The sequence below is a fragment of the Chrysochloris asiatica genome, unplaced genomic scaffold, assembly GCF_000296735.1.
Source record: "Chrysochloris asiatica unplaced genomic scaffold, ChrAsi1.0 scaffold00116, whole genome shotgun sequence".
Lineage (NCBI taxonomy): Eukaryota > Metazoa > Chordata > Mammalia > Afrosoricida > Chrysochloridae > Chrysochloris > Chrysochloris asiatica.
The window spans coordinates 4,711,481-4,739,275 of record NW_006408634.1 but is presented as its reverse complement, the minus strand read 5'-3'; the positions used below and the strand labels follow the sequence as shown (position 1 = coordinate 4,739,275).

Below are 27,795 nucleotides of genomic sequence, written 5' to 3'. Positions count from 1 at the left end.
TTTGGAAGCTTCTCAAGGGCAGGGACTGATGCCACTCACCTGGGTCCCCTGCATCGCCCAGCACAGGGCCTGGTAAACAGGAGGTTTGCATAAATGTTTGTTGAATGAATCAAAGAACGGGCTTCCAGGGAATGAGGGGACAGAGACCACTATCAGACAGAGTCATGGCTTTATTGCAGTTTCAGGAAGGGGGCTCAGATCCGCCCGATCTCCTTTAGCTTGGCCACCAGGTCCTCTGTGGTCTCCACCTTGAGGCCGGCTGAGCGCTGCGGTGGGTCATCCACACTAACCACAGAGAGCTTGGAGGTCAGGTCCACGCCCAGGTCCCCCGCCTTGATCACCTCGATCTTCTTCTTCTTGGCTTTCTGCATAGGGGAGGCCACGGTTCACAGGGCGGCTGAAGACAAAGCTGAAGCCCCCACCCCACCTGCTGCCCAGGACGCCTAAAGCCTCCTTCCCACGAGACCCACGTCTGCAGTCATTCCCACGGCTGACTCCTTCTGGACCTACGCACTCTCCCGCACACAGGGCCACACCTGCTGAGGACAATTCCTGTTGGCTGGGATAACCTGGTTCATACTACCACAGACCTTTAGTCGGCTGCCCTGGTCAGCTCTTAACCAGTAGGAATGGACTGGTGAACCCATCCTTTTGGTGGTAACTACTCAGTGGACTTTGGGCCGATAGGACCCATAGAACCCTCCCTATTGGTTGATAAGACCCAAGTAAACCCTCCTATTGGTTGGGATGACTTACGGACTCCTCCCCCTTGGCTGAGACAAGCCAGTGACCCCACTTTGCCGGCAATGATGATCGGTGAATTCTTCCTGTTAGCCTAGAGTCACCTAAACCCGGCCTTATTAGCCAAGAGTACTTAATGATTCTTTCCTGGAGACAAAGATCAGGAAGGGAGCCTTCCTTCCCTAATGAACCAAGAGGCCCTAACGAATCCTCCTTATGGGGCCAAGATTAACCAATGAACTTTTCCCACTGGCTCGAATGAAAAGGGGCCCTTTTGGTTGTCTATTAAAGTCCTGTCGGCTAAACTCAAATGGAACCAAAACCAAAGCTGTTACTGTCCAGTCCACTGAGACTCTCAGAGGCCCACAGGGTTTCTCAGGCTGCAATCCAGGAGGCTGCAGATGGCCTCTGAGCAGCCGGTAGGTTCTAACAGCCGACCTTGTCCCCCACTGCACTACCAGCGCTCCTGCCTCTTCTCGGAGACTCTCTCCTGCCATGTTGCACCTCCTGGCCCCGACTCACTGCTCGAAGCGACTGGACAGACCTGAGCAGAACTGCCCCATAGCATTCCCAACGCTGCTGGGAGGACGCACACGTCCTTGCCTTGCTCCTATGGAGTGGCTGATAGGTTCGAGTCATTGACGTTCAGTTTTTCAGTTAGTAACCCAACACGCCGCCCTCAGTGCCCTCTGTGCCCCCAGGGCTCTCCCTTCTGTTAGCTTCCTGTCAGCCAGGGTGAGCCGGTAACCCCTTCCTACTTGCCTCCCCCTCTGACCACCAGGGAAACATTGGACCAGTGAGGTCCTGGCGGGCCCGCCCTGCCAAGTGCTCACCATGATGTTGGGCAGCGTGGCGTAGCGGGGTTCGTTGAGCCGCAGGTCAGCGGTCACCACAGCGGGCAGCTTCAGGCGTAGGGTCTCCAAGCCTCCATCAATCTCCCGCTCCACTTTCACCTTGTCCCCCTCCAGCGTCAACTGGGAGGCGAACGTGCCCTGGGGAGTGGGTGAGACTAATTCAGGTCAGGCACACTTGTTGTTGGGGGGTGGGGGTGCACGATTCTGACTCGTGGTGAGCCTACAGGGTAGAAGAGACTGCCCCAGAGGGCTTCCAAGGCTGGGACCTTTATAGGAGCAGGCCGCAGGGTCTTTCTCCCACCAAGTGGCTGGCGAAGTCCAACCACTGACCTTCCTGTTAGCAACGGAGCTAGCGGTTGAGCTACCAGGGCTCCTTCAGGCACAAAGCTATCTTTATGAGTCCACTGTTGACCGCGCGCCGGCATGAGTCAAAGTGTTAAGAAGAGCGGGTTCCAGGCTGAGAAGCTAGTGTTCTCTAGCTGTTGTAACACAAGTACCAGAAGAGGGCGCCTTCACACAGAAAACGATTCCTCTCACAGTTAAGGAGCTAGACATCCAAATTCAGAGAATTGGAGTTCTTTTCCTGGTCTCCTGGCAGCAGTCCTTTGAGATCTCCATGGGTCTTCCTCTAGATCTAGTGTAAGGAGCCCGGGTCCACGCCCAGTTCCTCTCTCTTAGTGCTAGTTGGTCCCTCTGAGCTCTTTGCCTGTTTAATTGCTTTATCTCTCCTGTGAACTTGACTCAGTCCTACAGACTGCATCTGGCCTCATTAGCCTCACAGAAGAGAGAATTTACAACACAGAGGACAATTACACCAGATCAGGGCTGCTCATATCACATCACACCATGGGGATGATTACATTGCATTAGGTCTCCTCATGGGAATTGCATTAAGTCATTACATTGTATTAGGTCTCGTCCTGGGGGGGCTCTGTAGACTAAACACTGGATCGCAAGGCTGGTGGTTCAAACTCAGTAGCCGCTCCTTGGAAACCCTACACAGGATCACTGTGAGCTGGGACCAACTCGACTACACTTAACTGCCAAATCACTGAGAATACAAGCCCAGCCAAGCTGACACAAACCTTAATGACCACACTGACCTACAGGCTTCAAGTTAGAAAAGCAAATGGGCTAAAGCAAAGATGAGAAGACGCAGGAGCAGGGAACCTAGAGTACTGGAAATGGAACAACCAGAAGGCATCTAAAGAGAAGGATGATTCACTGGGAAAAGTTAACTCACATCACGGAACAACTTGGTAGAGACTTTCAAATGGGCACCAATTTGCTGTTATAAACGTTCACCAAAAACACAATAAAATATTTAAAGAGATCTAGCGTAGTGGTTATGAATCAGGCTGCTAACCTCAAGGTCAGCTGTTTGAAACTACCAGCCATTCTGCAGGAGAAAGATGAGGCATTCTGCTCCTGTAAAGATTTCCAGCCTCGGAAACCCTGTGCAGGGTCGCTATGAGTCGGAACCGACTCCATGGTACTTAACAACAACATAGTCCATTTAGTGGGCTAACACGCTGGACTGCAAAGTCATTTGAACCACAAGGTTGGTGGTTCCAGGTCACCAGCTACTCTTTGGAAATCCTATACAGGGTCGCTATGGGCGGAACTGACTCAACAGCACTTTACAACACCAACAATGGTCCATTTCATAGTAAGAGATAGATTTGGACTTCAGTCAGTCACAAAAGGGCAAACATTGTAGAAGACCACTATTGTAAAAAGTTAAGAAAAGATTTTCTTGCTAAAAGAAACATTTTATGGTGGTTACACCATGCGTGGGAGGGAAAGGAGAAGGAGTCACTGGGTAGGGTTGTTGTTAACGTGCCATCGAGTTGAAATCTGCAAGGGAGCAGACAACCACATCTTTCTCCCATGGAGCGGCTGGTGGGCTCGAACCATGGACCTTGTGGTTCCCAGTCCAGTTCTTATCACTAGGCACTTGTTAACTTGGGTGATGGGGCAGGCAATATACAAGCGGGTGGTTGGCAGAGGGAAAATGAAGGGAGCAGGAGACACAGGGCGAAGTGCCGAGAGCTAAAGTGAGGAGAGGTGAATACTGTTAATTGATGGTATATGGAGGGGACTGTAGTCATTAATGACATGAAGTAAATGACTTTTTAAAACTAAAACAGATGATCTGCTCTGTAAACCTACATTTCATAACTAGAGGTTATTGGTTTCTGTTTTTAAAGATGAATTCTGGTTTTATTCATTTTATTACTCGTAAGAAAACCTTTAATGAACAATAATACTAATAAAGCAAAAAACAAGAGGAAACCACAGAAAGAAATTTCAAAAATCTCGGGGAGGGTGGTTTGATTTCTTTCTGGAAGCCCAGGTACAACTTACCACTTCCAAGTCTTGCAGCGATGGCTCCTTAAATAATCCTGGCCGTTACTGCCGCTGAGTTGGTCCCATGTGATGCACAAGATTTTCACTGGCTGAGTTTCGGAAAGCAGAATGCCTGAACTTTCATCCTACTCCACTGAACCCTAATCGGCCTCACAGCAATAAACAAGTCTCCACTGACAGACGGGTAGTGGCTGCGCTGGAGGTGTACTAGCTAGGAATCGAACCTGGGTCTTCTACATGGAAGGTAGGAACTCTTACCACTGAGCCACCTCTATGGATAACAATGTTGCTATTGTGGTTAAGTTATGTTGCACTGGCTCCGACTCATAGCGATGCTGTATAGGGTTTCCGAGGAGTTAGCTGGCAGGTTTGAACCACTAACCATGCGGGTAGCAGTCCAGTGCTTACCCTACAATGCCATACCAGGACTCCTGGTAGGAACAGTGAGGATGTGTTCAACCCAATTTTTAAACATGCTACACCATCAAATCCTCCCGACCACCCTATGAGATAAATGCTATTATGCCCATTTTACAGATGAGGAAAGCTGAAGGCAGAGAGAGGCAGAATAATGTGACCGTTGTCACCCACTGCTGCTTCATCCAAAAGCTGGTGTCTGTGCTCCGTGGTCTGGCTCCAGATTCTTGCCAACCCTCAGGCTGTAAAAATGGTGCCCTAAACTTGGGCTTCTAGGCGCCTCAAGTGTGAGAGAACAGATTTGCATGGTGATAGGCATGCACTTGTGGTATTTCTGTTACCACAGCGTTAGGGAACTACAGTAACTAAGACAGTGATTGGTTCAGGAATGGGCATGTGACTCGAAGTGAACCAATGAAGAGCCACCCACGAGTTCTGCTGGAGCTGGTAGGAAAGCGCCTACCTTCTGCCCAAAGCACATGTGCCTCACCTGTGGCCAGTCCAGCAGTCCAGCCGTCATCTGCCCTGTCTGGTTACAGTCATCGTCAATGGCCTGAGTAGGTAAAGAGAAGATTGTTTGATGGGGCGTCTCACATTTGTCCACAGCAGTGGTGGGCAAATTTATTCTCTACTGGATGTGACGGTAAATACTTCAGGCGCTGAGTGAGGGTCTCTTGTCACAACTACTGAAGTCTGCTGTTGTAGCTGGAAGGCAACCAGACAATAGTACATGAGCAGATATGGCTGTGTCAATAAAACTTTATTTATGCAAACAAATGGTGGCCATGGGCCACAGTTTGCTGAGTCCCAGTCAAGAACAACTCCCCCACTTAGCCCTAGAGAAGAGTGGCAAGGTGACCAGTGGCCCAGGAGGGCACCTGACATCATACCCCCATTCCCAATCTCTTATTCACTTAAGATGTGTCAGGCACTCGGGGAACCGGGGTTGCTTGTTGTCGTTAAGTGCTTTCAAATCTGTTCCGACTCATAGTGACCCTGTACAGGGTTTCCGAAGAGCGACTGGTGACCTTGAACTGCTGACCTTCCAGTTCAAACTGATTTTGCAGTCCTGCATTATTAACCCGTGGGCACCACCCCAGGACTCCTGCTAGGGACGCTAGGCAGGTGGGATGTGAGTGAGAAGATACTAGCTAAACCAACACAGATGGGCGGCGCCTGGGGCTCACGCGTGGCCCTGAACCTGATCTTATGGGAGCCTAGACCTTTGTGTTTTAGCTAAACCAGTATGAGTTGTGCTGCTGACATGTACCACAGAGGGTGCTCTGACGGGCACGCTCCCAGAACTGCCCCAAACCACCAGGTCAAAGTAGGATTACCCACCAGCAAGTGCAGGGGGCTTCAATACACCCAGCTGCCAATACCCTGATCCAGGGACCCCTGCAACTTTATCCCCACTGCAACTCGTGGTGACCCCACCAATGAAGGCGTGGAACGGCCCCACAGGGATTTCCTTGGCAGTCATCTTCATGGGAGGCGCCGTGGGTTAAGCGTTGGACTACTAACGGAAAGGTCGGTGGTTTGAACCCACCGGCCATTCGCGGGGCGGGGGTGGGGTAGGGTGAGACAACCTGTTTTCATAAATAAAGTCTGAGAAGCCTTGTGGGGCAGTTCTCCTCCGCGCTCTAGGTTCCCTGAATCACACTAGACTGTTTGGCAGTGCGGTTTTGTAATCTTCATTGGAGCAAATTGCCAGATTTTTCTTCCATGGTTTTGCTGTTGTTCGGTGGTTTTGAACTACCTGCCTTTCTGTTAGAAGTCTAGCACACACTGCTAGCACTACCCAGGGGGCGGTTCTCTAGCCAGACTGCAGTAGGGTTTCCCACAGCCTTGGAGTTACCAAGGTACCCCCAGTCCCCGCCAACTCCCTTCAGCCTCCCTGGGATCAAGCCCCTCCCTCCCACATTTTCTCTCTGCTGGCCTCACCTCTCAGTCTCCACAGGCCTGGCTCCCAGTGTCCACATGGGCCATCGTCCTCAACCTCTTTCAACTGCACTCAGGAGACCCTCTATCAGAGGGCGCTCTCGAACATTCAGAGCAGACTCTGACTGCTCAGCTCAGTCAGCATGCATGTCTGACAGCCCTGGGCTGGGGCTACCTCCTAAGCAGGGACGTGGCGGGGGAACTGGGCACACCCACCTGCTTGCCCAGCAGCACCAGGTTCACCTTCTCCTTCTCAGCCAGCTTGGCCAGGACCCGGGCCACCTGTAAAGGACCCAGGCGATCGGCCTCCGTGGCCGGCACCTCCACGTGGATGCCTCGGTCTGCGCCCATGGCCAGAGCAGTGCGGATGGTCTCCTGCCACGGGGAGGACCTCCATTTAGCTTCGGTGGTCAGAGGGACCCTGGAGTCTTGATCCCCAGCCACTCCTCCCTCAAGGCGTCCAGGCCTCCAGATCCCGCCCAGGCCCCTTCTCCCCCCACCAGCACCTGGCACTGCGCAGGTCCACAGCTGACAGCTATGACCTCTTTCACCAGCTTTTTCTCCTTGAGCCGCACCGCCTCCTCTACTGCGATCTCACAGAAAGGATTCATGGAGTGCTTCACACCATCTGTGACCACGCCAGCCTTGTCCGGCTTCACCCGGATCTGCGTAAGAGCCAGGAGGAGAGGGAGTGGGGTCATGGGGCACAGACCCGACCTACCTGCTCACCTATCCCTCCCTCCCAGATCACATCACAAGCCCCGCCCACAAGACTCTGGGGCCACGCCCACTCACCACCTCAGGGGCAGGAAAGCCCCGCCTACTGGGCTCTAGAAGTCAAGCCCATAAACCCCTCTGGATTAGGGGGCAACCCCACTCTCCCCGCCCCCCCACACACAGGGTTCGTAGGGCAGGGTCTTTCCAGGGTCACAGAGCTCTAGGGACAGAATGGTTAGAATTCGCAGGCTAAAGGTGCGCCATTTCACATACTCGCCCATACTCTGTGGACACTTACAAGGTACTTCAAAGAGTAGTTGTCACGGTTTTGTATACTAGAACTCACATGGGAGAAACACATTTCTGATCGAAGTCTAAGATGCTGTCGCCTCAGCCCCGACTCATGAAGACTATGTAACAAAAGGAAACACTGGCTGGCCCTGGGCCCTCTTCGTCATCCTGGTATGTTTGAGTTCATAAACCACGCAGGCAATCTGTCTCTGTGACCGCTTCTGTCGCCTTCGCTTGCCCTCCGCTTTACCAAACGTGACAGTCCCTCCTGGTGATCCGTCCAAAGTAAACAAGTGGAGGTCTCCGCTAATACTGTGATTCACCGGGTGTTCACTAGCTAATGCCAGACCTTTCTCCGTAGTCTGTCTTAGTCTGGGCGCTCCGCTGAAACCTGTCCACCACGGGGGAACCTGCTTGTATTTGAGATACCAGTGGCATCGTTTCCAGCATCTCAGCAACTGGAAGCCACCACAGTACATACAACACATTGACAGACAAGTATTAGAGCTATGTGCCAGATATTTACATATAATTATAACACCTCTTCAATATATAACGTTCAGCGCACAATATTTACCTTTGCTATAACCGACTCCAAGGCACACAACAATAACAACAACATATATGCTCTAAGGAGCTCTGGTAGCGTAGTAACGATTCGGGCTGCTATCCTCAGGGTCAGCAGTTCAAAACTACCAGCTGTTCTGCAGGCGAAAGATGAGGCTTTCCGTAAAGATTTACAGCCTCGGAAACCCTGTACAGGGTTGCTGAGTCAGAACCGACGCCACCGCACATAACAACAACAATATATGCTCTACTGACATTTTTATAAAAGTTTTTTTTGCAAAAATGCTGACCCATTAAGTTGATTTCATGACCTTAATGGTCACCAACCCCAAACCAAAAACATTATAATGAAATGTACAAAGATCTGGAGTTAGAAACCCCAAAGGGAAGAACACACTCAGAATTTCTCAAGCTGAGGGAAGTAAGGCAGAAATTCAAGCCTCGAATTGAAACATTGAAGGGTTCTCTGGGCAAAATATTGAATGATGCAGAAAGCATCAAAAGATGGAAGGAATACACAGAGTCACTGTATCAAAAAGACATGGTCAGTGTTCAACCATTTCAAGAGGTAACATATCAAGAGCCAACGGTACAGAAGGAAGACGTCCAAGGTGTTCTGAAGGCACTGACAAAGAACCAGGTTCTGGAAATGGATAAGACTACAAATGGGAATCTTTCAACAAACTGATGCAGCACTGGAGACACTCAATTGTCTATGCCAGAAAATCTAGAAGGCCAACTGCCTGGAAGAGAGCCATATTTGTATCCATTCCAAAGAGAGGTGACCCAATGGAGTGTGGAAATCACTGGACAATATTATTAATATCACATGCAAGTAAAATATTGCTGAAGATTATTCTACAATCACTGTACCAGTACATTGACAGGGGACTGCCAGAGTTCAAGCTGGATTCAGACAAGGAATTGTAACGAGGGATATCACTGCTGCCATCAAATGGATCGTGGCTGAAAGCAGAGAATATCAGAAAGCTGTTTACCTGTGCTTTACTGACTACACAAAGGCTTTCGATTGTGTGGTGCGTGACAATCTATGGGCAACATTGCAGAGAATGCGTATTCACAACACTTAATTGTGCTCATGAGGCAGTCATTCGAACGAAGCAAGGGACCACTGAATGCTTTAAAGTTAGAAAAGGTGTGTGCCGAGGTTGTGTTCTTTCACCCTTTTAAGTTCCAGTAGGGTTACCCATCATGGGCAGGTTTTAGCAGAACTTCCAGACTAAGACAGACTAGAAGAAGCAGCAGACGTCTTCTGAAAGGCTAGCCACTAAAAACCTTACAAATAGTAGCAGAGAACTGTTCAATACAATGCCGGAAGGTAAGTCCCTCAGGTTGGAAGGGACTCAAAAGACAACTGGGAAGAGCTGCCTATTCAAAATTGACTTGACCTTAATGATGTGGAAGGAGCTTTGAGGACCTTCATTTGCTGATGGGCACAACTTAAAATGAGGAGAAACAGCTGCAAACATTCTTTAATAATCAGAACGTGAAATGTACGAAGTATGACTCTAAGAAAATTGCAAATTGTCAAAAAATTAAATTAAATGCATAAAGATCAATATCCCAGGCATTAGTGAGCTGAAATGAATGAGTACTGGTCATTTAGAATCTCACAATCATGTGGTTTACTATGCTGTGAAGGGAAGAGGAATGGCAACTCATTCATTGTCAAAAAGAACATTTCAAGATCCATCTTGAAGTACAATGTTATTTGTGATCAGATAACATCCATACACTTACAAGAACAAATTATTACCACTATTATTAAAATTTAAGCACCAATCACTAAAGTCTGTAACGATGAAATTGAAGAATTCTGCCCCCTTCCTCAGTCTGAAACTGATGAAACATACAATCAAGACACATTGATAATTACTGGTGATTTGGATACAAAGAGGAAGGATCAGAAGTTGGAAAATATCGCCTTGGTGATAGAAATGATGTTGGAGATCGTAGGATAGGATTTTGTAAGACCAATGACTTATTCATTAATAATAGCTTTTTTTAAAACAACATATACATGAACCTCATTTGGTGGAATGCACGGGATTCAGACAGACGACATCTGTGGGAAGAGACAGTGGAGAAGCTGCATTTCATCAGCCAAAACAAGGCCGGAGCAGACTGGAACAGACCATCAATTACTCACAGACAAGTTCAGACCGAAGCTGAATAAAATTAAAACAAGTCTACAAGAGACAAAACATGACCTTGAACATATCCCTCCTGAATTTAGAGACCATCTCAAGAACAGATCTGATGCATTACACACAAATGACCAAAGACCAAAAGAGTTGTGGGATGACATCAAAGATATCATACAAGAAATTAAAGACAGGAAATAAAGATCAAAATGGATATCAGAAAAAACTCTGAAACTTGCTCTCCAGCATAGAGATGCTAAAGTGAATGAAAGAAAGGAGGAAGTAAAAGAGCTGAACAGAAGATTTGAAAGGGCCGCTCTAGAAGACAAAGTCAAGTGTTATAATGAAATGCACAAAGACCTGGAGTTAGGAAATCCAAAAGGATGAGCAAGCTCAACATTTCTCAAGCTGAAATAACTGAAGAAAACATTCAGGTCTAGCCTTGCAATATTGAAGGATTCTGTATTGGGCAAAACACTGAATGATACAGAAAGCATCAAAAGAAGATGGAAGGAATACACAAGAGTCCGTCACTGTATTAAAAAGAACTGGTTCATGTTCAGCCATTTCAAGAGACAGTATACGATCAAGAACTCATAGTAATGAAGGAAGAAGTACAAGCTATACTTGTACAATGAAGGCATTGGTGGAAAACAAGGCTCTAGGAATTGACAGAATACTGATTGAAATCTTTTAACAAATGCAAGCAGCGCTGGTGTATACCAAGAAATTTGGAAGACAGCTACCTAGCCAACTGATTGGAACAGACTCATAGTTGTACTCATTCCAACAGAGTGTGGAAATCATTGAACAATATCATTAATATCACATGCAAGTAAAATTCTGCTGAAGATGGTTCAAAATGCTGCCAGAAATTTAAGCCAGACTCAGAAGAGGATATGGAACGAGGCCCATTACTGCTGGCATCAGATAGATCTTGGCTGAATGTAGAGACTATCAGAAAGAGGTTTACCTGTGCTTTATTGACTATGCAAAGCATTTGTGCGGGTCATAACAGAGTAAGGGTAACATTGTGAAAAATGGATCTCCTGAACACTTAATTGTGTTCACGAAGAGCCCATACATAGACCAAGAGGCATTCAAACAGAACAGTGGGTTACTGAAGGGTTAAAAGCAGGGCTGGGTAACACCTGGCCCAAAGACCATATGTTGTTGTTGTTGTTGTTGTTGTTAGGTGCTATTGAGTTGGTACTGACTCATAGCGACCCTATGCACAACGGAAGGAAACACTGCCCGGTCCTGGGCCATATAAGGCCTGAGAAATCATTTGGTCTATCCCCGGCAAAGCAACTGTAGTTCCAGGCATAACACTGTTGTTGTTAAGGAGCAGCTGGTGAATTTGAACTGCCGACCTTGTGGTCCAGAGCATTAATCCATAGTAACACACGTTGTTGTTGTTAAGTGCCGTCGAGTTGATTCCAACCCATAGCGACCCTGTATAGGGTTTTCAAGGAACAGCTGGTGAGCTTGAACCACTGACCTTGCAGTTCAAACGATTTTGCAGTCTGACGCATTAGCCCACAGCGCCACACCAGGACTCCACAACACATTATTAGGAGTCAGTTAATTAAATGATTTGCCCAAATATAGCAGGTTACTTTTAAAGTTGATACTTCTATAGGGCCCGTGAATGATGCTATAAATTTTGGCAGGAAAAAAAAAGGTCCCCCATCCCAGGTTTAAAGTCAGGAGAGCTATTTACGAAGGTTGTATTCTTTCATCATACTATCCTATCTGTATGCTGAGCAGTGGAAAATCTTTATGGAAGCAGACTGTTACACCTTTCTCCCTTGGACTATCATCCCTTGTTTTTTTCAAAAAAAAAAAGGTATCATTTCAAGTATGTGTTCCCCCTGGAGACGGCAAAGTTAGACCAGAGCTCTCACACACTAGCTGAATCAAGACAGGGCTCCAAGCCTGCCTGCTCTTGATTAGACTCTATGTTATGTCCCCAGGTTCAGAAAGGAGATCAGTGGCTTGGCTCCCAGGATCCCTGACAGCTGACTTCGCAGCGGAAGGGCATTTAAGCAACAGTTGGTTTCCAACTTGAAACACTGGTTCATTAAATTATATAAACCAGGAAATAATGGTTGACATGAGAAGCCTGCCCCATTTGTTTTGTTTTTGTTTCAATTAGCCATGTTTCATACACTGAGGCCAGGAGCCCTGGTAGTGTAGTGGGTTAGGTGTGGGGTGGCTAACCACAAAGTCATCAGTTGGATTCCACCAGGCACTCCATGGGAGAAAGATGAGGAGACCCCACACAGGCTCCCTATGAGTCAGAACCATGCAGTGTAGTAACACTCACTGCAATGCCTTTATCAAGCACTGTTAAAGCATCAACTCTTCAGCTAACCATTAGGGGCCTCAGTGGCACATCAGTGAAACACCCAAAGATCAGCTGTGCAAATCCAGCAGCCTTGGAGAAAGAACTGGCAATGTGTAAGCATTCAAACCAAAACTCACTGGTACCAAGTCGATTCTGACTCACAGCAATCCCATGGGACAGAGCATGAGTGCCCTCATGGGTTTCGGAGGCTGTAAATCTTTACTGAAATAGACGATCATATCTTACTTCGATGAATGGCTAGTGGGTTCAAACCTCCAATCTTTCCGGTTAGTAGGCCGACATTTAACACGCTGCTTAACGCAATGTTTGTTGTTGTTGTTATGTGCCATGGAGTCAGTTCCGACTCATAGCGACCCTGTACAGGGTTTCTGAGGCTGTAAATCTTTACGGGAGCAGAAAGCTTCAACTTTCTCCCACAGAACAGCTGGTAGTTTCGAACTGCTGACCTTGCGGTTCGCAGCCCGATTCGTAACCACTACGCTACCAGAGCTAACCCAATGTTTAGCTCCAGCCATAACTTACAGCCTTGGAAGCCCTATGGGGCAGTTCTACCCTATCCTATAGGGAGGGTCCCTATGAGTCAGAATGGACTTTGTGGCACCCAACAATCACAACAATGATTAGTAATGGTTACCAGGGGTGGGAGTTCTTTGGAGGGGGGGGAACTTGAGTTTATGTTAATAGCAGTGAAATCTTTTGAAAAAGGACAAGAATGGTGGCACCTACAACTAACCCACTGCCATCGAGTCAATTCTGACTCACAGTGACCCTGTAGGACAGAGCGGAACGGAACTACCCCATAGGGTTTCCGAGGCTGTAAATCTTTACAGGAACAGACAGCGGGTTTGAACCATCAGCCCTGTGGTCAGCAGTCTAGTACTTAGCCCACTGCACCATCAGGGATGCCCGATGGTGTTACAAGCTGAAAACTGTACTCAATGCCGGTGAATTGTAAATGTGGACATGGTGCTGGCGAATGTTTTGGTGAGTAGGTTCTCATCACAATCAGAGCAACAACAAAAGGACCAGCCCAGTCTGCTAGGCTGGTGTCCTGGAAGTACAAAGGGTGAGGGAGGGACACAGGGGACTGACCGACAAACAGGTAGATGCTAGACTATAAAGGATCTTAAAGGCCAGACTGACGGGTTTGGGACTTTGTGCTGGGGATACTAGGGAGCCATGGCAGAGCTGTGAACAGGAAAGGAGCAGCAGGGTCAGCTCTGAGCATAGACGACCTCTGAGGCTAGTAGGTGGCCAGTGCAGAGGCTAGGGTAAGGGTTTCCGTGGGAGAGGAGGGAGCAGGCTTGAAATGGCGAGGACACGGACAGGGGCTGGAGAGTAAGAAGGTGAAGTGCGGCTATACCCGAGAGTCTGGCCAGGTGGTAATGAGAAGTTGGCAGGGCTTGAATCATTGACTTGTTCAGAAAAGGACATTGGCTAGCACATCCACAGGAAGACACAGGATGTTAGGAGCAGGAGCCTGGGGCACTGGGAAATGTACCAATGTTGCCTTCAGATGGGCTCACTGCTCCTTCCTTGGACATGGCCCAGTGTTGGGAGTCTAACCTGACCTGCCATGAGCCTTGTGGGGGAGACGGAAAGAACCAAGGACATCTCAGTCCAGGCAGGCCATATAGGCAGAGGGAGGCTCCCCCCGAGGAACAATGAGACAGTCCCAGGAGCCAAGAGACAGGGAAAAGGCTGGAGGAAGCCAAGTGGCAGCAGAGGACACGTGTGGAGAGCATGGGCCCTGGAGCCTGAGCAGCCTGGGTTTAAGTCTTGGCTCTGTCACATATTGTATTAGTAGCTCGGTAGTTTGGCAAGACACAGAGGCTCTTCACCTGTCTGACGGGATTCGTAATATCCAGAGGGAGTCTCAGGGTGGTGTAAAAGGTTAATGTGCTTGGCAGCAAATGGAAAGGTTGCAATCCACCCGGAACTATCGCACAAGAAAGGTCTGGCAATCTACTTCTGAAAAAACCAGTCATTGAAAACCCCAGGGAGCACCAATCTGCTGGGAAACACAGGGGGTCATCATGAGTGACAGTCCATTTGAGGACCCTTGTGTCCTTGGTTCTATATTGAAAGGGAAATCTCTATAGAGGATTTAGCACATTGCCCAGCACCTCGCACCCACACCAAGCTGGCTGCTGTCGAGTTGATGCTGACTTATGCTGACACCCAGTAGAACTGCTCCAGAAATTTCTTAAGGTTATAATCTTTGCCGTAGATCACCAGGCCTTTCTTGCGCAGCACTAACAGGCAAGTTCGAATTACCAACATTTAGAATAGTTGATGGCCAGCCATTTGCGACCCCCTGGAGCCTATGAAGTGTTCAGGCCTGGGTCTGTCTCCTTTGCCTATGCCCCAGCCAACTCCTCATGCGGCAATCAATGACCAACACCGCCTTTGTGCTTACAGTCTCCACTACTCGGGGCCTCCAGGATGCCCGTCCTGTGCTGGGCAGGTTGGGGACTGTGAGGTAAGCTCATTGTTTGCTACTGGAGTCTGACATGGACACAAAGTCACCATACTCCACCGGGTCCAGGTCGAAATACTGAGAAAAACCAGCTTAATGGGCTGGGTCTAGTCATCTCTGATCAGACCTGCTTCCCTCTGGGGCAAGCCAGGACCTCAGAGACGCTGCCCCTCCCGCTTCCAGGAGAATTTACAAGGACGTAGGTGGTTCCGTGGTAAATTCTCATCTTCCACACCGGAGACCTGAGTTTGCTCCCGGGTCCCAGTTCAATGCACCTCAAGTGTGACCACCCATCTGTCAGGGAGGACTTCCTGGTGCTACTACCCTAAACAGGTTTCAGCAGAGCTTCAAGCTGAGGGCAGGAAGAAAGATCTGGTGATCGACTTCTGGAAATCAGCCCACAAAAACTCTACGGATCAAAACAGCCTGTTGCGGTTATGCCAGGAGAAAGGGAATCTTGGGAACCCCAGGTGTGGGCTCAGGAACAGCTAACAACCACCACCTGTGATGCCAAGTCCACTGCACCTTCCTCTGGGTTCCCACTGTTCCTGATTTGACCTCCAGGAGGGCGCCTTTTGGGTACTGAGTCGTTCTAGTAGGGAATGCAGGCGAGTGGGTGAAAGTTTGGCTTGTGTGCAAAACACAAGTTGAGGCAAGAAGTCAGGGCGACCCGAATTAGATCTGTGCTCTCCTTTTCCCTCGCTGAGTGACCTTTTTCCGTGTTTTAAACATGGACGATGACCCCCTTCCCTGACAGTTCATACAAAAGCACCCGATTATTAATAGTGTGATGGGACCACGACCCCAGAGGTTCCCGGGACAGAATGAGGAGAGACCGATGTCAGAACTTTACGGTCCTTGACCTTTCCTTTACTCCCACGTGTGATTTTTTTTTTTTTTTTTTTTAATGCATGGGGAGAGGGGAAGAGTAGCCAGAGGTCAGAGGTTACGAAAAGACCCCGAGAGAGTGTGTACTCTTGACCCCGGAAGCACACGGTCGCGGGGCTCAGGGAGATGGGGAAGGGAGGACCCGGTCACCTTCACTGCGAAGTCGATGACCCGCTTGACACCCACGAGCGCACGCAGCTCCGCCATCTTCCTGCTGCCTCCGCTGACGGCCTCCACACCCTCCGCCTCTCAGTCCAGTTGCCCCGTTCGCCCTCCCCGCTGTCCCTCTGTGCGCCTGCGCAGCGCAGCGCAGCGCCTACCGCAGAAGTGCTGGCCTCCTCCCATCTGACAGAGAACCAATCAGGAGACCAGATGGGAGAGGGGCGGGGCCCAATGAGACAATGATCCGGGGGGAAAGCGACGGGACACGGAAGGGAATAGGGAAAGATCTCAGAGGAGGGTGCATGACCGGGAACTAGGGGAAAGGTTGTTCTCGGGAATGCAGCGCATGGAAACTGGAAATCCTTTTTGTCCTACTGCGCTCTTCCCAGTGTTCCTGCAGCTTCCCTCACCTCTCCAATCCCCTCCGTCTTTCTTTCTCCCACGTTGCTGTATACGGTGTCTCCGTGTCTCCATGCCCACTCCGTACTGGAGCCCCCACGAGTTCCCATCCCGTCCGGGTTCCCTGTCCTTTTCATGCTCATGCCTCTATGTCCCCTCTTACCCACCTCGCCCCACACCGGTGTCACCATACCCTCGCAAATGCCCGCGCCCCCTTAAAACTCCAACGGTCCCGAATTCCTTTCCAAATCCATGTCCCTTATCCACTCTGTGTTCTAGGTTTCCCATCCTTGTCCGCCCAGTAGAACTGCTCCGTACATTTCTTAAGGTTATAATCTTTGAAGTAAATCACTAGGCCTTTCTCCACCGTTCCCTCCACGTTCATGTTCTCACGTTTTCCCCGTGCCCACACGTTCATGTTCCCTAGGCCCGTGTCCCCATGCCCCAGAAAGGCGTGCGGAGCCGTAGCGGTGGGAGGCATTCCTTTATTCTACCCCAGGCAGGCCGCGGTCACAGGCACACGGGGAACCCACTGATCGCGTCGGTGCTCTGCATGATCATGTCCGCCAGCAGGAAACAGAAGCCTGGTGGGAGGCAGCGGAGGGAGGTGGGCCCTGGGGTTTTGCAGTTCTGAGGACATTTCTGCCGGGGATGGAGTGTCTTGGGGTGCGGGGCTGGGTCCCTGGGAAGTCTCTGGGTGGGTAGGTGGGTAGGTGGGTGAGGGATCCTCTCCTCTACCCCGCCGTCCCGGTTACCCGCGAGGATAGAAAAGGGTAAAGCCAGCCACCCCGAAAAATAGGACCAGGAGAAGAAGACGTCAGACGTCCATGCATCCTTCACGGAGTAGCCTATCATTGCGATGAGCAGCAGCAACCCTAGCGGCCCCCCACAGTTGAGCGCGGTCAGGTGAGGGTGCATCCAAGCCACGCCCCAGAACATGCGCCCCGTTCCAGTCCCCGCCCCTAGTTCTCAGGCCACACCCTCTCCTCCATGCCACGCCCCTAGCCTTACCCACCTCCATTTCAAGCCCTGGCCTCCGTTCCAAGACCGCCCCCAGTGTCCAGGCCACACCCCTTTCTTCCCCACCACGCCTCTGGCCCTACCCTCCGATCTAAGCCCTGCCCCCTAGTCTTCCTGTCTCTAACCCATTCCCCCACCCCGAAAGCCTTCCTATCAGGCCCCGCCCCTAGCGTGCAGGCCACACCCCTCCTCCCAGTCACGCCCCCTGGTCCTGCCCGCTTCCTGCCTCGCTCCTGAAACGCTGTCCGCAGCCTGAATCCCCGCCTTTTCCCCAGGTCCACCATGTGCCGCAGTCTCACCGCTGAGGAATAAGATGGCACTGGTCATCCGGCCCCGCAGCGGTTCACCATGGTGGCACAAAATGCGCAGCCCCATCAACATGCTCACGATGCCGAAGCCCACCGCCAGCACCATGCACGCCCCTGTCATCGCCAGCATGGCTGGGGAGACGGGGCCCCGCATCAGGCCTGCGGCAAGTGTCTCAATACTCCCCACCCCCCAGCCAGCCCCACTCTGCCCAACCGAGCGTTATCTCATAACGAGCAGTTAATGTCGTAACAGACAAACAAATCCAGAAATGGGGAGGGAGGTTGGGTTGGAAGGGATAAGACAGTTTTCTCTGGTTCGTCCAGCACGCGTGCCCAGGGATTGCGTCAGGAAAGGATGCATGCCGTTGTTAGCATTGGGGACTGCCGGGTTGAGGGGGCGGATTGCTGAGAGGGGCGGGAGACGTCCCACTAGGTGGTCGCAGCGGTTCTCACTCTGACAGGGGATGGTGGAACAGACGCCTTGGTTACACTCCTGCCACAAGCCGCTGTGGCCGTCTGGGTGTCGGCTCCAGTAGTTGGTGGCAGTGGCCAGTACCATAAGGATGTTGGCTAAGAAGATGAGCATGGTACCTCCGATCTGAAGGCACCGCTTTACCCCCATGCCAGGGAGGCTGCTGCGGGGAGGAACGCGCGGGTTGGGGTGGGGGGAGCGAGGAGTCGGCATTGGTCAATACCCCTCCCCTAGCTCCTTCCTTCCTTCCCCCAGAGACACCTCTCATTCCCACCCACCCCCAGATGCCTCGTCCAGCACCCCTGCTTAAGCCCACTGCTATGGAGTGGGTTCTGAGGCACAATAACTCTATATAGGGTTGCCAAGACTGTAAATCTTTGCGGAAACAGACAGCCTCATCTGTCTCCAGAGGAGGGGCTGATGGGTTTCACCTTCTGACTTTGCAATTAGCAGCCCAATACCTAATCCACAGTGCCACCAGGGTTGGGGACCTGGAGACCTCACTCCCTCAGGCCTCTGTGTCCCTTTAACTCCTGGTGTTGGAGTCCTGGTGTGACATCCTAGGGTAAAGCACTGGCTGGAAAGGTCAGTTTGAATTGTAAGCTCCGCAGTTCAAACTCCCAAGTCACTGCTCCCTATGAGTTGAAACCGACTTGACCTTAACAACTTAACAACAACACCTAGTGTGGCGCTCTTCGATGAACACTAGACACCTAATGGCAAAGTGAACGATACAAACCCACCAGCCACTCATTGGAAACCCTATACAGGGTTACTATGAGTCAGAACCCACCCACTCCACAGCACTTAACAATAACGAAGCCCCCTTTGGAGTCCCGGTGTGGCACTGTATGATAAGTACTGGACTGCTAGCCACAAGGTCAGCGCTTCAAACACTTATGAACCCTATACAGGGTTGGTATGAGTCAGAAACAACTTGGTGGCACTTAACAGTGACAGTAACACCCCCTACCTGGAACCTTTATTCCTGGGGACCTTGGCACTCTCTTTCAGGTCCTTCAGTGTGTGAGACCCCTCTCTGCAACTCTGCCTAGGGATCGGAAACCCCTCCCTCCAACAAGACTCTTCTCTTAAGTTCCCTACATAGGGGCCCACTTAGGACCCACAGGCCTCCCCCATTGGAATCCCCCCCCATCATCCCCTCAGTGCTCCACCCCCCTTGCACACACACCACCTAAGTGACTCACACTCAGCTCCCCAGGGCTTCCTAGACACCAAGAAGGAATGGGGGAGGGAGGCTAGGTCTCTGTGAGGCAGCAGGGATTCCAGAACCTTCTTCTAGGCAGCCATTTAAAGGGATAAAGCCCCTTCCACCTCCCCTAGCAGCCTGAGGGTCAAACCCTGGTAGATCCTTTTCTTCTTCTAGAAACAGCTCTTCTCTTGACTTAGTCTGTGCCCTTGAATGCCTTCGGACATGCTTCCCTCCTCCTCCCATTCACTAGGTTGATGTTCCTCCACCTTCTCAACCAGATGGGCTGCCTCCCTCCTTCAATTTCAGGGACCGTTTATGTTCTGACAAGCAGCTAAAAAAATAAACAAAACCCTACTTTCAGCCTTTGGTCTCATCAACCCGGGTTTACTGGAGTCTCTGGGTGGGGCCTTCATGGCCCAGTGGCTGCTAATGAAAAGGTCAAAGGTTTGAATTCACCATCTCTCCAGGAAAGAAAGATAAGGCAATGCACTCCAATGAAGATTTTCAGTCTTGGAAACCCTTGGGGCAGTTCTAGTTTGGCCTGTGGTGTCACTATGAATCCAAATTGACGTGATGGCAGTGGGCAGGTGGGTCTGGGTGGTGCAATGCCTGAGCTCCTAACAGAAAGGTGGGAGGTTCAAATTCACCCAGAGTTGCCTCAGGAGAAAGACCTGGAGATTCCTTCCTAAGCCTCAGACTCTAGCCTCACCTGCTCCTGTCTCTCAGACCCTTCAACTGAGCTCAGTAGCCTCCGCCAAATAGGAATAGCCCTATCCGTCGCACCCAATTATTTGAGCCAGACCCATCCATTATCCTTGCCCTCTCGCTGCCCTTCACCCCACAAGATCCATGGCTTCCCATGACTTGTTTCCTCCTGTCCCTGCATCAACCTATCTGGACCATTTCCTCATTCCCATCTCATGCTCTGATCCCAAGTTGGGCCTTGTTCTCTTCCACCTGTTCTATTTCTTGTATTGCTAGTCTTCTGACCTTAACCTTCTAACCCCCCTGCTACCCCCAGAGGGGTCTTTCTGACACCCAAAGTTGACACTGTCCCTCCTCTGCTCACAGTCTTCTCCTAGTTCACCCTTGGAAGAAACTCAAATAGGGCATTGGAGGCCCTGGCTTCAGTTCACGCCTCCATTCTCATTTCTACATTCCAGCCACAGAGTACTAGAATGGTCCCATCCACCTGGGCCACCGTAGTCTCTGCATGATGCAATGGTTAACATGATCAACTGCCGACTGAAATGTTGGGAGTTCAAGTCCAGCCAGGGGTACCTCGGTAACAAAGTCCAAGCATCTATTTCAGGAAAATCAGCCATCAAAAGCCCTATGGGCACCATTCTACTCAGAGACCTATGAAATTGTCAAGAGTTAATGTCAACTCAATGGCAACTGACAACAATGACAACACCGAGAACACTTTTCTTTGGCCCCCAAGACGTTCCTTAGTTCCCCTCTCTTCAGAAAGCTTTGCTGGAGACCACCTCCACCGATCCTCTATGATCTGATCTGTCTTACTTAGACTGTGCTCTCCCCTTGAGTCTGGCTGCTACCTGGCCTGTATTCATTGCTTCTCTGTCTGTCACTGTCTCCTCCACTGGACTAGCAGTCCCTGATAGATAGGACCTGGCTCTGACCCACATCTGCATCCCCAGCAGGGCTCAACAGAGAAATCCCCCCACTGCGGAGGGAAAAGGTGAATGAAATGGCACAAAGAGAATGAGATGCAAAGTCAGAAGAGCAGAGAGAAGGAGAGAGAACTAGAGATAAAGGGAGAAGAAAGAGGGGCATGTAGGCGAGAGACAGGAACAGGGACATGGAAAGGGGCTAGAGACTAGGAGAGAAGGACCTTTGGCCATGCCTGTGTCCACACTGGCTCTGACCCCTCATGGTGCCCACGGCCACTCACCATGGAGTTTGTCCACAGTTGGCTTAGCTCTTGGCTGATGAAATCTCAGAACAACCAGACCCCAGCACATGTTTGTTGAACAAATGAAGGAACACAGCCAAGCAATTTTTCTTTGAATAAAAAAAGGAACAAAGAAAGAGGTGGGGAGGGACTTGAAGGACAGAGGATCAGGGATGCTAGCGGTCCTTCTGGAAAAAAGCGTTCCAAAGTGTATACTTCTCTTCTCGCCTTTCAGATCATATACTGCGATATTCTGCTCGGCGAGAACCACAGTGTGCAGCCAGACTCAGGGCACCTAAAGTGGTCAGAGAGAGAGGTTAGCAATTGCCCCAAACTTGGTCTCGCTAGACCCTCCCAAACTTCCAGTGAGTGGAGGGGCACAGTCACCTGCAAAGAGCAAGAGTATAGCTGAGATCCAGCCCAGGTAGAAAGACCAGCCAAAGGAGACCTGGAGCTGGGAATGTACCCTCTTGTGCAGATTCTCGCTGGTATACACCGACATGGCCACAATCATGCAGAGGGCTGGAAAAGACCACCAGACAGGCAGCTCAGCAGGAGTTCAGCAGTTCCCCACAATCCCCAAAACCAGCCCAGCCCAGTGTCTTACCTGCAGCAAAGGCTGTTTTGGTGGAGACAAGGAGGCTGTGGGCTGGGGCAGTCAACAAGGGAATGAAGGACCAGACTAGGAAGATCAGAGCCACCAGGCTTAACAATGCCGCTGAGATACTGAAGCCCTGAGTCACGTGGATGTAGTCTACATGGAGAAAGGACCTCTGAATTCTTGTCCCCACTGGTCATTCCCCCACAAGTCAGCCTACTATGGGTTGGCTTGTGCTCCCCACCCACCAAAAACAGAAAGATATGTTGCAGGTACGTTAACTGAGTCATATGAAGTTTGTAGGTGGCACAAATGGGTAAATGCATCACTACTAATGGAAAATTTGGTGGTTCATATCCACCCAGAAAGGAGTTCTGGTAGCTTAGTGGTTACGAGTCAGGCTGCCAACCGCAAGATCAGCAGTTCGAAACTACCAGCAGTTCTGTGGGAGAAAGATGAGGCGTTCTGCTCCCATAAAGATTTACAGCCTCAGAAACCCTGTACAGGGTCACTATGGGTCGGAACCGACTCCACGGTACTTAACAACAACAACAACCCACCCAGAAGCACATTAGAAGCTAGCCGTCTGCCTCTGAGAGATCACAGCCACTAAAAATCCTAGAGAACACAGTTCTATTCTGCAACGCACGGTCACCATGAGTAGGAATCAAATGGAAGGCAAGTGGTTGGCTTTGGTTTAATGTGATTCTGCCAGAGCTGGGTGAATGGTCAAAGGGGTGAAGAGACAAGGAGACAGAATCACATCAGAAGAAGGTGGGAACCATGTGAAGATACGAGAGGGCTTCAAAAGTTCATGGAAAACTTCCACAATCTGTTCATCATATTTTCTCAGGAACTTTTTGAAGCCCCCTCAAACATCTATAATCAAGGAACCTCTGGGGCTACCAGAAGCTGGAAGAGGCAAGAAAGACTCTTTCTTCCTCCCTAGACTTCAGTTGGGGCATGGTCTTACTAATGCCATGAATTCCAACTGCTAACCTTCAGAGCTTCTTCAAAGCTACCTACTTGGATGTATTTTGTTATGACAGACCTAGCCAATCAAGATAGAGTTCACTCCCCCTTACCTTCCACTGGGCCTTTTAGCCACAGACCCGCATGAATTGCAATGGGTCCCACCACCTCAATCCAAAAATCTGTGCTCAGAGCAACGAGGTTGATCACCAGACCCATGGAGTCAGCAAGCAGGGCCAGGGACAGACAGGGCTCCATAGTGGTGGGTGCAGGATTTCTGGGTCCTGGGGGTATGAAGAGGCTAGTGATCCAGTCTCTGAGAGAAGAGGTGGCAGTGGGACTGGACTCCTGGGTCTAGTAGACAGTAAGGAGCAGCTGGAAGTCCTGGGTCCCGAAGAGGAGACTGACTTGGTTTCACACAGTTCCCGGTAGTGTGTCTTTTTTCACACTTCCTTCCGTCCTGACCCTATACAGACAAGACCTCCTTCCCCAGGTTTCTGTCAGAATGTTTGATGGGGGAGGGCCCAGAGGGTGTTGCAACATGACAGTGGTTTGGATGTTGGTTTAGAACTTGCTTCTTTGCTAAAGCCCTCATCACCAGAGAGAGCTTCCTGGAACACAAGAGAGAGAGAAGTGTGGGAACTCAGAGGTGGTAAATGAAGTCAGAATGAAGTGGGAGGTGGGGGATGTGGCCACAGGGGATAGTTGGGGCTGCATCATATTTTCCTTCAGTTCTGCAACTTTCTACTCTGAGGGTCTCCCACAAAAGGGGGAAAGCAGGGGCTTGGATGCATAGGACTGAAGGCTGGGGATCAGAGTCCTGGGTCCTGGTTTGGGCAGATGAGAAAGAACCACAGTTCTGAATGGTTCACTTTATCTCAGAGCCTCATGAGATAAATGAATTCAAAGGCAGCTCCCCTGTGGTTTGGTCAGAATTGGGGATCTAGCGTGGGAGGAGTCACAGAATGTCACTCCAGGAGGCTCAGGCCCTCCAAACACTAACCTCCTCCTCCCCCCACCATGGCATTGGGCTCTGGTCAACCCCTCACCTGTGCACAGGTATAAAATGAAGGTACCTCCACCGAATACAGCGCTGGAGGTGTTTACTCCAAGCTATTTGGAAGGTACCTACCTGGCCAGCCAGTTGGGAGATATCTACATCTATACCCATTCCTGACATAAACGAATGTGGAAATTCTCTAACAACATCATTAATATCACATGCACATACAATTTGCTGAAGATAATTTTAAAAACAGTTGCAGCCATATATAGACAAGAAACTCAGAAATTCAAGCCATATTCAAAAGAGGATATGGAATGAGGAATAACATTGCTGATGTCAGGTGGGTCTTTGCAGAAAGCAGAGAATACCAGAAAGTAGTATGCTTGTGAATTATTGACTATGCAAAAGCAAAAGACTGTGTAGATCATAACAAATTATAGATAATGCTGTGAAGAATGGGACTTATAGAACAATTAATTGGACTCATGTGGAACCTGTACTGTAGTTTAGATAAAACAATAAGATATTGCCTGGTTTAAAATCAGGAAAAGTGTGTGTCAGGGTTGTATCTTTTCACCAAACTTATTCCATCTGTATGCTGAGCAAATAATCCAAGAAGCTGGACTGTATGAGGAAAAATGCTGCATCAGGATTGGAGGAAGACTCATTAGCAGATTACATGACCTTGCTTTCTGAAGGTCAAGAGAACGTAAAGTACTTATTGACGAAAATCATAGCCTTCAAGATGAATTAAAATTCAACAGACAGAAAAATCCTCACAAATGAACTAAAAAGCAAAATAACAATAAATGAATAAAAGACTGAAAAAATAAATAAAATAAAATGAAGGTACCACAGTCTAGGTAGAAGACCCAGGCAAATTTGTCATCTTTGAAGTTGAGGAATTTCCCTGGGAGGAGACGTCTACTCTGAAGATGAACTAAACCCTCAGTTCTAGAAGAGCTGGCAAGGGACTAGAAGAGGCAGGAGTGATCCAATAGACCTGGTTTCCTTCTATTAGATACTGGTTTGAAGGCCTTCATCCCTCATCCTCACCAGTGAGGTAATGGGTCACTTTGGAGAGCACCCAAGTATAGTCTCCCAGAGGTGGGTGGAGGTCTTCACACCCTTGAGGAGCATCAGGACAGACTTCCAGAAGTCTAGGCTATGGATGTGTTGTGTGGGAGATTCAGAGCACAATCCTCGTCTTTAACACCCAGCTCTCACTTCAAACACAAACCCGTTCTCAACCCCTAGCTTCATTTTCAACCACATTTCCATCCCCCACCTCTGGACCCACACCAATTTCTTCTTCATGCTTCTTCCAAGCCATGTAACTTCTACCTCAACATGATAATCCATCCATTTCACCATTCCACTTCTAGGTCCAGGCCTAACCTTGTTTCTAATCCATCCATTACCTGTACCTCCCTCCAAGAAGTCACTGTACATGTAGGTATGTACAGTATAGTCTTGCTGCCCCTTGGCACACATACCTCAAGTCAGTATGGACAGATGGAGCACACCAAGAAGACAGATCCCAAAGCAGAAGTAGCTGAACTTGTCCTTGAAGGCGGAACCATCCCTGCGTTAGCTCCAACAGTTTTCGGATGAGATCTGTGGTTACCAGAGGAAAACTCCAGGTTTTCTTCTGATGCTATTCTTGATCTCCCCTTGACCGTCCCAATCGCTGACTTACCTAGATCTCTGTCAATCTTGTCCAAGCACTAACAGTTTTTCTGAATCACCCCAAATCTCTTCTCTGTTTTCTCCAACCCCCACCCCTGCCTTTTCCCGGCTCAGGAATGTCTCAGCAACTCCAATTGCTACAAAGCCAATTGCATCATCACCCAAGGGAAATCTTCACCTATGTGCTGTTCCTTTTGCTTATTTTAATGCACCCTGGTGGCATTGTGAGTGAAATATTGGGCTGCTATTTGCAAGGTCGATGGTTCAAACCCACCAACTGCGCCTCGAGAAAAAGATGAGGCTGTCTGTCTCCGTAAAGATTTACAGCCTTGGGAACCCTATACTCGGTGGCTATGGCTTAGCATCCACTCGATTTGGTTTTGGGGTTAATTGTAATAAACCACGCCCACAAGAATAACAGCTTTTCTGAACTCTATGAGTCTCCTTAGTGAATCATTGAACTTGACGGTGATCTTGGGGACCCTGGAACTGCAGTGAGGGATGAGGGTGAGGTTGGAGGAGAAATGGTGGCCAGATCAAGTAATATCTTGCAGGAAACTGATGGGCTTTAGCTTGTCCTCTGAGATGGGGCCACTGGAAGGCTTAGAGCCTAGTGATAAGTATTCAGTTGTGTTTTAAATAAGACTTCATCTGGATGTTATGCAGATTATGGACTATGGGACTTGGGTGGTGTCCTAGTTGGTACTGCTCTAACAGAAATACCACAAGTATTGAAAGGATGTTTTGGTTCTAAGAGATGTTGTTGTTAGGTGCCCTTGAGTCATTTCCAACTCACAGTGGTCCTTGTACAACAGACCCCAATATTGCCTGGTCCTGTGCCATCCTTACAGTCTTGCTGTTTGAGCCCATTGTTGCCACCATTGCATTATTCCATCTGGTTAAGTGTCTTCTTCTCACTGACCCTCTGCTTTACCAAACATGATGTCCTTCTCCATGGTCCCTCCTGAAGACATGTCCAAAGTGTGGGGTGAGGCCTCCCCATCCTTCTTCAAAGGACAGAGATTTATTTCTCACAGTTCAGGATGCTAAAAGTCCAAATTCAGGGATTTAACTTGTGCGTTTCTTGTCGATTTCAGCTTCTTATAGCTACAATGTATCTAGCGTGCTCAACTCTAGCCACAACTGTCTGAATTGTCTTGATAGTGGCTGTCTTCCAGCTGTATGTATCTACTAGTATGTCTCTGTGTCTTTCAATATCACTCAGAGGTGATTAGATTTAGGACACATTCTACATTGATATGGCCTCATTATCATAACACAGAAAAGTCGATGTGAAATTTGAGACGTTCATGCTTTTTAAAGTGAAAATGTTGACTCATAGAGTTCTTGTAAAGGGTTTCTTTCAGAGGCTGTAAATCTTTGCAGGAGCAGAAAGCCTCATCTTTCTCCTGCAGAAATGTGGAGTAGGCAATTGGATACCTGAGTTTACTGCTACAATTATAACGACTATTATTGTTAAGGTCCAAACCCAAAACCAAAACCACTGCCATCAACTTGATACTGACTCATAGTTATTCTATTTATAGCTTCTGAGATGGTTTTTTTTTTTAAGTTTTTATTGTGACTTGAGTGATAGTTTACATGTGGGAACATCAGTTGTACATTCATTGTTTCACTGCAATGATTACAATCTCCTCTGTGCATCGAGACTAATTTTTTATGGGAGCAGGTAGTCCCATCTTCTCCCATGGAGCAATGGGTGGGTTTGAACCCCCGTCTTTGAGATTAGCAGCCCAACACTTACCCCACAATGGCAGAAGGGCTCCCTTACTAGATATTGTTGTTGTTAGTTGAATCGGTTCCCACTCATAACAACCTTGTAAAGGGTTTCCAAAGAGTGGCAGGTGGGTTGGAACTGCTGACCTTCCTGTTAGCAGCCCAATGCTTAAACCACAGCACCACCAGGATTCCATGACTAGAAGTTGTTGGGAAGTGCCGTTGAGTTGGTTCCAACTCATAGTAACACTGTATAAGGTTTCCAAAGAGCAGCTGGTAGGTTTGAACCACCGACTTTTGAGATTAGCAGCTCATTCTTACCCCACAGCACCAAAAGGGCTCCACTGATAGGAACTGTTGTTGTTGTTAGGTGCCATTGAGTCTGTACAGACTCATAGCGACTCTATGCAAAGCAGAACGAAACACTGCCCCATCCTGAGCCAACCTCATTACTGTTACCACGCTTGAGCCCATTGATGCTGCCACTTTGCCAATCCATCTCG

At 49.2% G+C, this 27,795-nt stretch overlaps 3 protein-coding genes across 3 annotated transcripts; all 3 read right to left on the bottom strand.

Moving 5' to 3' along the window:
- Positions 1 to 158: 158 nt before the first annotated feature.
- ETFB (electron-transfer-flavoprotein, beta polypeptide) lies at positions 159 to 16,013 on the bottom strand. Its single transcript, XM_006868129.1, has 6 exons — positions 15,952 to 16,013; positions 6,830 to 6,988; positions 6,540 to 6,698; positions 4,873 to 4,935; positions 1,575 to 1,733; positions 159 to 365 (listed from the first exon to the last, which is right to left on the bottom strand). The coding sequence occupies exons 1-6, from the start codon at positions 16,006 to 16,008 to the stop codon at positions 195 to 197; spliced, it is 768 nt and encodes a 255-aa protein (XP_006868191.1). The 5' UTR covers positions 16,009 to 16,013; the 3' UTR covers positions 159 to 194.
- Positions 16,014 to 16,872: 859 nt separating this feature from the next.
- On the bottom strand, positions 16,873 to 18,312 carry CLDND2 (claudin domain containing 2). Its single transcript, XM_006868128.1, has 4 exons — positions 18,144 to 18,312; positions 17,682 to 17,822; positions 17,118 to 17,237; positions 16,873 to 16,946 (listed from the first exon to the last, which is right to left on the bottom strand). The coding sequence occupies exons 1-4, from the start codon at positions 18,310 to 18,312 to the stop codon at positions 16,873 to 16,875; spliced, it is 504 nt and encodes a 167-aa protein (XP_006868190.1).
- Positions 18,313 to 21,526: 3,214 nt separating this feature from the next.
- On the bottom strand, positions 21,527 to 23,118 carry NKG7 (natural killer cell group 7 sequence). The gene is made up of 4 exons (XM_006868360.1): positions 22,974 to 23,118; positions 21,898 to 22,044; positions 21,678 to 21,812; positions 21,527 to 21,585 (listed from the first exon to the last, which is right to left on the bottom strand). Exons 1-4 carry the CDS (start codon positions 23,116 to 23,118, stop codon positions 21,527 to 21,529), a joined length of 486 nt encoding a protein of 161 aa, XP_006868422.1.
- Between the last annotated feature and the right edge of the window lie 4,677 nt (positions 23,119 to 27,795).

Bases quoted from the DNA above. Each gene is read 5' to 3' on its own strand.
- ETFB (XM_006868129.1), bottom strand. From the start codon at position 16,008: ATGGCGGAGCTGCGTGCGCTCGTGGGTGTCAAGCGGGTCATCGACTTC. The intron at 4,936-6,539 runs GTGGGTGTGCCC...TTACCTACTCAG, and splicing joins TGGTGCTGCTGGGCAAGCAG to GCCATTGACGATGACTGTAA. The intron at 1,734-4,872 runs GTGAGGCACATG...CCCACTCCCCAG, and splicing joins GACTGCTGGACTGGCCACAG to GGCACGTTCGCCTCCCAGTT.
- CLDND2 (XM_006868128.1), bottom strand. From the start codon at position 18,312: ATGGGGGTAAAGCGGTGCCTTCAGATCGGAGGTACCATGCTCATCTTC. The intron at 17,823-18,143 runs GTGAGAACCGCT...CCGTCTCCCCAG, and splicing joins TTCCACCATCCCCTGTCAGA to CCATGCTGGCGATGACAGGG. The intron at 16,947-17,117 runs GTAACCGGGACG...GCCTCCCACCAG, and splicing joins ACCCTTTTCTATCCTCGCGG to GCTTCTGTTTCCTGCTGGCG.
- NKG7 (XM_006868360.1), bottom strand. From the start codon at position 23,118: ATGGAGCCCTGTCTGTCCCTGGCCCTGCTTGCTGACTCCATGGGTCTG. The intron at 22,045-22,973 runs GTAAGGGGGAGT...TTCTCCATGTAG, and splicing joins GCTAAAAGGCCCAGTGGAAG to ACTACATCCACGTGACTCAG. The intron at 21,813-21,897 runs GTAAGACACTGG...GGTCTTTTCCAG, and splicing joins CAAAACAGCCTTTGCTGCAG to CCCTCTGCATGATTGTGGCC.